Source organism: Mus pahari, chromosome 3 (assembly GCF_900095145.1).
Source record: "Mus pahari chromosome 3, PAHARI_EIJ_v1.1, whole genome shotgun sequence".
In the NCBI taxonomy this organism is placed as follows: domain Eukaryota; kingdom Metazoa; phylum Chordata; class Mammalia; order Rodentia; family Muridae; genus Mus; species Mus pahari.
In genome coordinates, this window is record NC_034592.1 from 111,913,461 (window position 1) to 111,924,867 (window position 11,407).

General features: G+C 45.5%; 1 protein-coding gene across 3 annotated transcripts in view; it reads left to right on the forward strand.

Annotated features, from left to right (window-relative positions):
* Mertk (MER proto-oncogene, tyrosine kinase) overlaps window positions 1–11,407 on the forward strand; it is a 105,473-nt gene that overhangs the window by 29,992 nt on the left and 64,074 nt on the right. For all 3 annotated transcript variants that reach the window (XM_021193630.2, XM_029536827.1, XM_029536828.1), the window contains exons 3-4: window positions 6,238–6,338; window positions 8,125–8,298. In XM_021193630.2, coding sequence (XP_021049289.1) covers window positions 6,238–6,338; window positions 8,125–8,298 — 275 coding nt within the window. The remainder of the gene's footprint in view (window positions 1–6,237; window positions 6,339–8,124; window positions 8,299–11,407) is intronic.

An 11,407-nucleotide genomic window follows, 5' to 3' on the forward strand; every position in this document is an offset into this window, starting at 1 on the left:
GGGAGGCAGAGGCAGGCGGATTTCTGAGTTCGAGGCCAGCCTAGTTTACAGAGTGAGTTCCAGGACAGCCAGGACTGTACAGAGAAACCCTGTCTCAAAGAAAAAAAAAAAAAGAAAAAAAAGAAAAGAAAAAAGAAAAAAAAATAAAGTGCTTAGAGGTTTTGTTTTTAAATTATTTATTAATTTATTTTATATTGTGTATGTTTGCCTGAATGTATAGACATGCACTGTATATGTGCCTGGTGCCCTAACAGGCTAAAGAAGTGTGTCAGATCCTCTGGAACTGGAGATGATGTATTCCAGTTCTGGGGAGGCCAAAGACAGGTAGCTGCTACCTTAGTCTGACTCACCAACGAACTTAGCCTACTTGGTAAACATGCATGCACATGTGCACATATGTATACACACACACACACATGCACACACTTCAGACAACGTCAATGTTATCTAGTGGCTATGGAAACTTTAAAACAGTATAGCTGTCCCAGTCCTGATTCACTCTGCCACTGGCTCTCTGCCTCTCACCATCTCCTGTCTTGTTTCGGATGCATCCAGGTCTAGGGAATGAGACCAGCTGTCAGCCACAGTTTCAATATTCCTTCCATTTTACAAGGGTTGATGAATTAGGGTAACTGTCATCAGCCAAGGCAGGACAGGCATCTGGAATATTCTATTCTCCCAAAAGCTGAGCCATCGTTTTCTGAGGTTGTAGACTGTGGGATTTTCTCTTTTTATCTCTTCAGTTATTTCCTGGTTTTTATTTTTCATTAACATGTATTAATTGTGCATATTAATGAGGTGCCGTATGGTATTACATTACATTCTGATTGAGCCAGGGTAATTAGTGTTTCCTCTTCCTTATCGTTTAGAGCTCATCTCTTCTAGATCTTCATAAAATATATACTAGGTTGTTACAAATAACAGCTAGCCCACTGTGCTATGGAGCACCCAAATGCATTCCTTTTACAGACCTTTGGTTCCTGTATCCAGCCTCTCTTTTTTCCCACCTCCCCCCCACTTCTTAGCCTCTAACAGAGTTCTATATTCAGATTGATGTTTTTTTAAACCTGGGGAGGGAGGGGTTAATCTTTATGTTTTGCATGTGCAATTGAAGAACTGACTTGGCCCATTGTTTCTAAACACTGGAGATGGGAGCCACTCAGAGTCAAAGCAAGGTCTTTTTTCTGATGCCTGTGCCAGAGTGGAGTGGGACACTCTCTGATCTGCGATGTTTTTCACTTTCTCTGACCTGACCCTTGGCACGATCCCGTATGTGTCATGCCTTTAGGTGAATCATTTTTGTTTCCTTTTCAGAAAGCCACCTCACAGTTCCCACAGTCCTGATGACTCTGGTTGGGATTAGTTTGTCAACCTTTCCACTAGTTGTGCTCTGCTTCCGGGCAAAGAACAAACTTCTATCATTCTCTTGGCTCATTTTATTCTGGCAGGGTCTATAGAGCTGCCCTTCTCAGACAGTGGCCCTGACTGTATATCTTTCTGCATTCACTACAGAAAGCAGATGTTTAACATAAACAAAGCTTACAAAGAGAAAAGGACAACATTCCATAAGCACCTAGCATTTAATGACCTAGAGAAATGAACAGAAGGGTTGCATAGGTCAGGTGTCAGTTGAAGAGAGCACAACCCTGCTGTTCCAGCCATCCATGTGACTCTGGGTCAGGTCAGCTGCCACAGCTCCCTGGCTTTCCCCAGTGAGGGGCTTGGACCACATGATGTGATTTGTAAAATGGTCCTTGAGGTCTGAGAAATGACTCAGTAGGTAAAGAACTTGGCATAAGGACCTGAGTTTGATCCCCAGAACACACATTTTTTTTTTTGAAAGCTGAATATAGTGGCATGCACTTGAAATTCCAGCCCTAGGGAGGCAGATCCCTGGGGATTTCTTACCCAGTCTCTGAGGTGGGAGTGCATAGATCCCATGAGCCAAACTTGGCCTTCTCTGGCCCCAGTTTCTATTGTTACCTCTTAATTTCACTGCTCTTGGTAACAATTAAGACTAGAGAGATGGCTCAGCAGTTAAGAGCACAGGCTCTTCCCTTGACCCAGTTCAGTTCCTCGTACCTACATGGTGGCCTCATAACCATTGTTATTCCAGTTCCAAGGGATCTGAGTCCCTGGTCTGGTCCCCAGGGACATCAGGCATACACATGATACACAGATGACATATCAGCAAAACACCCAGACACATGATGATGATGATGATGATGATGATGATGATGATGATGATGGAGAAGGAGAGGAATAGGAACAGGGAGCAGAAGGGGAAGGGGAAGAAGAAGAAGAAGAAGAAGAAGAAGAAGAAGAAGAAGAAGAAGAAGAAGAAGAAGAAGAAGAAGAAGAAGAAGAAGAAGNGAAGAGGAGGAGGAGGAGGAATCAAGTGGGATGTGGCAGAGCATGCCTATAATCTCAACAGTTTGGAGGCTGAGGCAAGAGGATCTCACATGGGAGGACTGCCTGGGCCACACAGCAAAGAAAACCTTGAGGGAAGAAGGAGGGGAAGGGAAATGTAATCAAATATGAAAATAAGAGTACAATTCCTTTAGCCAGAGCACCATGGGCAAAGTTATTGTTAACTACAGGATCTGAAGGTCATAGACTTGATTCACAGTCACAAAACTCTTTGCCCAGAGTCTCCTTCACTTGGTTATCTGTTGCACCCTCTCGCAACAGACGAAAGCAAGAAGCCTGGCGGTGCGGTCTTTGCACTGATTCATTAAATTGTATTTTCTTTTTCTTTTTTTTCTTTCGTATTGGTAAATTGCATATAAGATTAGTAACTACTTAAGCCCTGTGTGTGTGCATGTGTGTATGTGTGTATATATGTGTGTGTATATGTATGAATGCATGCATATTGTGTGTATGTGAGTGTGTATGCATATGTGTGAGTGTGCATATGTGTGTGTATGTGTGTATGTGTGAGTGTGTATGTGTGTGTGAGTATGTCTGTATGTGTGTGTGTATATGTGTGAGTGTGTGTGTGTATGTGAGTGTGTGTTTATGTGTGTGAGTGTGTAGATTCCTAGTCCCTAGAATGCGCCCTTCCCCCACAGTAACAGTTATCTACCTTCTCTGATTATGGATTTGACAGCTCCAAGCTTCTCATTCATGCAGAGTCATACCGTACCTCTGCGTCTTTTCATTTCTCTGAAGAAGACTTGAAGAGTTTAACTGCTCCTCAGGAGACGTTTCCCTGTAGGCCAGCCCAGCGTTGGCTTGCTGAGGGACGGAGATGCTGGCTGCTCGGAGACTACCCTAGGACAGCCCAGCCACCACAGCCCTGGAGCGTGGGCTCCCCAGTGCCAGCCCTACACTCTGGCCAGGTGGTTCCTGTCTAGACACTGCGGCTCAGTCTGGACCACTTCATTCAGCCTTCTTGGTCCAGACGTTTGTATTTCAAAGGCTGATGGGATTTTCATACCTTGGGTGGGGAGCGATGCTAGAGCCAGAACCCAGTGTCTGGAGCTGTGCTGTGCTAGTGTTCAATAGCAGGACTGCATCTGACCAGCCCCACATGATTTTTTAAAGCACCATGAACAATTATAAATTTAAAATTTAAATATATTATGTAAATTAACACCCACAAATGCACTGAGAAGTAAAATTAACAGAATATGTACTAGATAGACCTAAATAATGAATATACTAAGCCATAACTGGGAAAAAGTGATGATTAATAAAGCTATATATATAATATAGTAAATTATACATAATTATTGCATATATATATATATATATATATTCATTGGCATCTATGAAGTACTTTGTAATTGGCTGATCGTCTGGAAAAGCATAAAATGCAGGCAATGTTTCAAATTTGGCTTCCATCAAATTTACCACAGGAAGTAATAAAAACAAAAACAAAAAGCAGGGGAGAGATGGCTCAGTGGGTAAGAAGCTTGCCACCATGTCCTGTGATCTGAGTTTGATCCCTGGAACCCACATGGTTGAAGGAGAAAACCAACTCCCCAGAGTTGTCTTCTGACTCCCATGCATGCTCTGCAGCACGTGTGCACACATACATGCATACGCACCTCCACACAGATGCACACACACATACATACGTACCACACACACACTTGGACACAAAATAAATACATAGAAATGGAAGAAGAAACCCCTGAAGCGATGCATTTCAACTGTTTAAAACATGTCCCTTCCATCCCTGCCTGGAGTCCCTCCTTGTGGGGAGCCGAGGTTACCCATCCTTAGGCACCTTTTTGGAGCCCTTGGTCCATGTGCACTTCATCCTGTGCATGTTTGCATGTGTGCCCATCCCCACAGTGCTGTGCCAATGTAGTATTTGTTCATAGCACTGGTAAGAATCAATACCCAGGGTTCATACTTTCTGTGGGTATGGAAGTTATATATCTAGCTGAATCATGTACTGTGCTCTGGTATATTCTACCTTTCTGTCTCCCATAACTTTTTTTTTCCTGCTAACTTGCTTTGTTTTCAACTCTGAAAGGAAGCCCTGTCTCTACTTCCTCTAATGGTCATGAATCTGTCAGGACTGTGCTTTGCCTTGCGGTCCCTGGCCCTGATTTTTGTCCTGGTTCCCAGCTCAGTCCCGGGGATTGAACTCAGGTCCCCAGGCTTGACAGACAATCGCTTCTACCCTCTGAGCCATTTTGCCTGTCTCCAATGCAGCTTTTGTGTATGTCGTATAACTTGCTGATTGTAAACACATTGCAGAGGTGGAAAGAAGGCAGTAGGAGCCAACATCACTTTTAGTTTTGTGACGAGAGCTCAGAGTGTACTCCATGCTGACCTCAAACCCGTAGCCCTCCTGCCTCAGCCACCTGAGGGCTGAGCCCACAGGCGCGGGCCTGTGCCAGCTGGGTCGGACATTTTCCAAGTGTTCCAGCTGTGACATAAGCTAAGCAAAGCTAAGATGACTAATAACAGAGGACAAATTTCTAGGTATTAACCCTGGCCTGACCATCCCAGCAGAAAGGAAAAGAGGAGACAGTCACGTGTCCCCTGTCTGTGCCTCCCTCCCTGACCCGCCACCGCCTGAGCACAGCATTGGTGTCTGAGGCAGAGGCCGTGATATTGGCCTTCCGGAGTGATGGGTTAGGTGGGGCTGGAGAGGCTCTGGTTAAGAGCACCAGGTGTGCTTCCCAGCGCTCATGCTAGGCAGTCCACATCTGCCTGGAGGTCCAGCCCCATGGTGTTAGTGGCCTCTTCTGGCATCTGTACACACGGGAGCATACACCGGGTGCGGGGGTGGGGCGGTGGAGGGAGAATAATCTAAAACAGAAAAGATGAGTCTGGCACCAGAAAATTCCAAACCAGACAAGACTACTTCCAAACTACTCTGTTTTCACAGTAGTTACAATTTTAGGCAGTCAGGTGAATATTAAAACTCTGCACCATACTTAGAGAGCAGGCAAGGTAGAAGCAGGACCTAGTTTCAAGGTCACATGGGATATAGAACAATTGCTCAGGACCTTGAAATCTATGGAATTCCATAATCAGAGCAACAGCCAAAAACTCCTCAGATTTCCAAAACCGTCCAGAAGGAGAACCAAAGCCCTGGTTTAGAAGCCACCAGGGAAAGCAAGAGACCTGGTAGTGTGTGTATCATGGATTCAAAGATGCATGAAAGCAAGAGATGTGGTAGTGTGTGTATCAGGGATTCAAAGACGTATGAAAGCAAGAGATGTGATAGTGTGTGTATCAGGGATTCAAAGATGTATGAAAGCAAGAGACCTGATAGTGTGTGTTTCAGGGATTCAAAGATGTATGAAAGCAAGAGATGTGAGTGCAAGAGTGACCGTGTGTGTATGTGTGTGTGTGTGCGCGTGTGCGCACGCGTGTGTATGTACTCGCAAGCACACGCTAGAGAAAGAGAGAGAAAGGGTCAACGAATTCACACTATAGTAAATGTTAACAAATCTGAGGCCAGCCGGGTGTGGGTTGGAGACCCTGGAAGACTGCCGCTGACCTTCCTCAGGGGACCTCAGTCTGCAACTGATTAGAGGAGATCTATGCATGTTGGGAAGGGTCATCTGCTTTACTCAAGGGTTGCCAAGTTACATGTTCATGGCATTTGGAAAATATTCTTACAGCAGCATGTAGACCACAAGCACCACAGCCTGGCCATGTTGACACATCCAGTTAACCACATGATAAGTGTGTTGAAGGATCTTCTGTTTCTATAAGGGGGACTCAAAAGATAGTCACTGCAAATTTCTTTTTGTGTTCTCTTTGAAGCATAGCCAGTGTGCAGCGCTCAGACAATGGGTCGTACTTCTGTAAGATGAAGGTGAACGATAAAGAGATTGTATCTGATCCCATATACGTGGAAGTTCAAGGTGAGCCCAAAGCCATATCCTGTTGCCTGAGAACAGGGTAGAGCCTGTGTCACATGTCTCCTACATGACACTCGGGGTTTGGTCTGTCACTCTGGGAGTTTGGTCTGTCTGTTTATAATTCTGTAAACCTTATGAATCCATCAGTGTTAGAATTTTACAAGACAATCCTCTTTTTGACTTTAGAAAATGATGTAATAATCGGTTCTTGGTGTGTGTGTGTATGTGTGTACCCACCCAGAGGATTGTGCATGCTAAGCATTTGCTCCACTATGGAGCCTTTATTGCCTAAGTGTTGTTCCCCACCCATGAGGTGCCTGCCACCTTCCACAGTGTCCTTGGCAGCATCACCATCTTATTACCCCTCTGCCACACCTTCCACATCCCATTCCCACCAAAAGGCTTTTCCAGTGCACATTTCCTTGTGCATATGAACTTGATGCCCAGTACCACTGCAGAAGGCTTGAGAGAGGGAGAGAGGGAGAAGGAAGGGACAAAGGAGGGAGTAATATTTACAATGGGTAAGTATGGAGGGAAGAGACAGAAAAACTGCCCCTTGGATGAGAATCATAGGGACCTTTGCTTTGGACGCATTCCAGACTGGACAGCTGATGCCAGGATTATGTGGGCATCAGTCAACAGGAGGACATCCCTACATTTGGAATTAATCTTGTAAAATACAATATTTAGTAGACAATTTGTTTGTCAGGATCCCAGGAAAACACACAAGCTGGGGGAAAGTCTGAATCTTGAAAGCTTTGAAACAGAAAAAAAAAAGAAAAAAAGAAAAGAAAAAGAAAAAAGAATCCTATTATCCTGTGTGGAACCAGATTTGTGAGACATGAGTTTATAAAACCCGTGATTTAAGTGTTGAGGCTAGTCAGCTTGCCCTGGCAAAATTTTGGGCATTTAGTCCAAACAAGTAATCATTGGCTTTCTCTGAAAATTCCCCAGCTCCCTTGTGGGCCAGATTTTGGAGTTTCAGTAGATTTTAGGATTATGACTATAGAACTTTGCTGATTATGTCTTCAAGTAACTGCTTGCTATAAACTCTTTAGTTTTATACAAATACATGTATGTGCGGGTGGTTGGGGGTGGACTTCAGAGTCCAGAAGAGGACACTAGACCCCTTGAGCTGTAGTGATGGTAGTTGCAAGCTGCCTGAAGTGGCTGCTGAGATGAACTTGAATCCTCTGGAAGAGTGGAGAGCACTCTTTTGTTGTTGGTTTTGTTGTTGTTGTTGTTCTTTTTGGTTTTTTTGTTTTGTTTGTTTGGTTGGTTGGTTTTTTGGTTTTTCGAGACAGGGTTTCTCTGTGTAGCCCTGGCTGTCCTGGAACTCACTTTGTAGACCAGGCTGGCCTCGAACTCAGAAATCCGCCTGCCTCTGCCTCCCAAGTGCTGGAATTAAAGGCGTGCACCACCACCGCCCAGTGAGTGGCGAGCAGTCTTAAACGCCAGCCATCTTCCCTGCTCGCTCTGTTTGTTTTGGTGAGAAATAACGGCTAACCTGCCAACTAGTGCCAAGCCCTTGAGCAACAAACACCTGATTGAAAAGCCAGCTATGGATTCCATTCTGGCCAGAGCAGATGAATCACCACTCACAGTGCCTAGAAAAAAAAAAGTGTCCTAGAAAGCTGGCTGGGGATAGCCTGGGAATCAGAAACCTCTGCCCTCTTTATTACTCTACTTGGAGGTGACAATTGGCTATGTCAGACCTGGGGAAACCCCGATCCCTGTCTTTAAAGACTCTGCTCTGGTTAAAGCATGCTCTGCTCCGCTCTCTCTGCAGGACTCCCTTACTTTATTAAGCAGCCTGAGTGTGTGAATGTCACCAGAAACACAGCCTTCAACCTCACCTGCCATGCTGTGGGCCCGCCTGAGCCTGTCAATATCTTCTGGGTTCAAAATAGCAGTCGTGTTAATGAAAAACCAGAAAGGTCTCCGTCTGTCCTAACTGTACCTGGTAAGTCTGAGCATAATGCTTATGTATTACATTCATTCATTCATTCATTCATTCGTTCATTTCTTCCCCTCTAACTGTAAAGGTGACAAAACTTTGGTGATGACTGCTATACCCCAATAGTGGTCAATCAAAAAGGGCAGAAACAGGTATGGGAACACTAGGGGAGCAGGTGTATTGGAAGGGAAGTGGGATGTCCAGTTGCCCACCTCGACAGAATCCATCCCAGGCATCCAGAGCCCTGCTCACGTGTCCTTGGCACTGTGACCTTGCCTACCTGGCGGGAACTACACTATAGAAACACTAAGGTAAAGACCCAATTGAGGTTGAATGCCAAGAAAGTGGATCGGTCACGGAGCACTGTGGCAGGAAGTTTGTGAGTCACGGTGGGACTGCTGGTGAATTGACATTCCATGGCCATCTTGATCTCCATCCAAACCAGAATGCCTTGGCAGTGCTCCTGCTCTCGGGCTGCCACTGAAGCTTCCGGTGCCGCTCAAGCCCACGGGCTCCTCTGTGGCTCCCCTGCTTGCCGTTTTGAGCTCCGTCTGACGATGTGGCCATGCTCCATCCCTTCTTCCTTTCTCATGCATTCGGCGAGTGTTCAGTAGGGTCCGCTGTGTGCCCAAGGCAGATCTAGGCCTGAGGTCGCAGTGGTGGACGTTTTAAAAGGCACATGATCCTGGCTGTCTTCCCTCTTCACTGCATCTTCTTTGTTGCCAGGCCAGTTCTGAACATCGGGTGCCCAGCTCAGTCCTGGCCCGGTTCCTTTTCCCTCCGAGTCACACCCTCCTGGCTGAGTTCCTTAGCCAGCTTCAATGCCATCTGTGGGATGGCTGCCTGGAACTTGATGTCTTGGGCCCTGCCCTCTCTACTGAGCTCCCAGCTCCTGTGTCCAGCCGTCTCCTTAGCTTAAATACTTGTTGAGTGTGTGTGCCTTTTAAAACGCAAGTCGTTCCCTTCAATCTTCGACCTCAGATTTCCCCCTTCTTGCTAAATAATATCACAAAAAGGACACTCCTCCCTTTCTTCATTTTTTTTATACCGAAAGCCTCAGCAGTTCTCTGCTTCTACAGCACAGTCCACCTCTATTGGTCTCTGTGGTTCACATCAGTTCCTGCCAAGACCACTGCTCCCATCCTGTCCCTGAGTCTCTCCAGTCTCCTCAGCCACAGATCATGTCACTCATCTTCGGATGAGTGGCTTCCCATTGATCTAGACTATCACCCAGAATCCTGCCTGGCCTGTTGGTCAGTCCTTCACGCTCTGGGCCCTGCCCAGCTCGCTGTCCAACACCCAATCCTCTGCCTGTGCCTGCTAAGCGCCATTCACACAGAGTCCCTTCCATTTCTTCAGACACATCATATGTCTTCCTGCTCAGGACTTTGTACCCCCTCCTTTGTCTGTCCACAGTGTCTTCCCACCTGTCCTTTGTCCTGTGACACATGCATATATCGCTTAAGAGAGTATCTTTCCTCTTTTTTTGACTCCCAGTCAGAGTGTGTGTTCATCCTTCACTGCTCTTATCAGAGTTTAACTATGTTTACTTCCATGGAAGAATGGAAGTAGGGACCTAACATAAGTCTCCCTTCTGAGCATGCTCCCTGAGACCCTAGGCTTTGTGTTTGGTGCCCACTGCAGGCCATCTGAAGCAGGATCCCACCGATGTCTTGAGCTGAGGCTGCATAAGCAAGTGAATTCCAGCCCCAGGCGTTGTCACAGAGGTCCCTCTGTAACCTTTGATGGTGGGAGAGGTGATACGGGGTTCTCTACCTTCATCTAAGTTTTCTTTGAGTTCCTCCAAGGAATAGATAATTGGAGAACTTGTGTATTTAAAATCAATTTCAAATAATACCCTCTTTAAGATAATTGCTCTAGAGTCCATGAAAGAAAGATATTTCTATTTTTATGACTATTTTGAGATATGGTCTTATGTAGCCCAGGCCGGTCTCAAACTTACTGTATAGCCAGGCTGACCCTGAACTCCTGACCATCCACCTGCATTTACCTACCAAGTCAAGTGTTGGGATTACCAGCCTGGCCATCACAGCCAGAAATACTAAGATTAATGGTTTGAGCTGGGCGTGGTGGTGCACGCCTTTAATCCTAGCACTCCGGAGGCAGAGGCAGACGGATTTCTGAGTTCGAGGCCAGCCTGGTCTACAAAGTGAGTTCCAGGACAGCCAGGGCTATTCAGAGAAACCCTGTCTTGAAAGACCCCCCCACCCCCCCAAAAAAGATTAATGGTTTGAAAAAACAGATATTAAACATGTAATGTAAAATTCATCTTACATTTGTGGAAGGATTTTGTGTGTGCGGGTAGAGGTCAGAGGACACCTTGTAGGTTTTTGTTTTCTTCCTCCACCATGTAAATTTTAGGGATTGAGCTCAGGTGATCAGGTAGAGCAGCGGTGCCTTTATTTCCCAAGCCAGCTCCTTGGCCTCAGTGGTTTGTCTTTTTAATTGAAAAAAATAGGGTTTTATCATGTAGGGTGTGCTGTTTTGAGATGGGTATGTGTATTGTGGAATGGCTTTAGTAACTAACATATGTACTCCCTCAAACATAGTGTTCTAATCTTTATTATCATTGTCTCTGTGCGGATGCCCACATGCCAAGGACGTGTGGAAGACAGAGGTAGCTTCATGGAGGTTGTCCCTTTGTCCCCCTTTACATGGCTTCCGGGGATTGAAGTCAGCTTCACCCAGGAAGTGACGACTTCACCCACTGCACCAGCTCGCCAGACCCACAGTACTGGATTTTGGGTTTGGGGTTTTTTTGTGGGGTTTATTGTTTTGGTTTTGGTTTTAGTTTTATGTGTATGTGTCTTAAATCATTGGTATTTAGGAGAGATAATGAAAAGGAGAATTGAATGTAAAAGTGCACACATATTTTAAAGTTTGAAAATTCTATTCTCTTTCCAAAAAGTCCTTGCCAAATTCTAGACTTTTTGGTAAAGCACAGAGGCACAGGCCCTGTGCTATGTGCACACAACATCAACAGATTTTTATTTATTGCCAACCTTTGTTTACCTGGGTCTACTTGTATATGGTTTTGTGTGTGTGTGTGTGTGTGTGTGTGTGTGTGTGTGTAGGTGTGTGTGTGTGTGTGTGT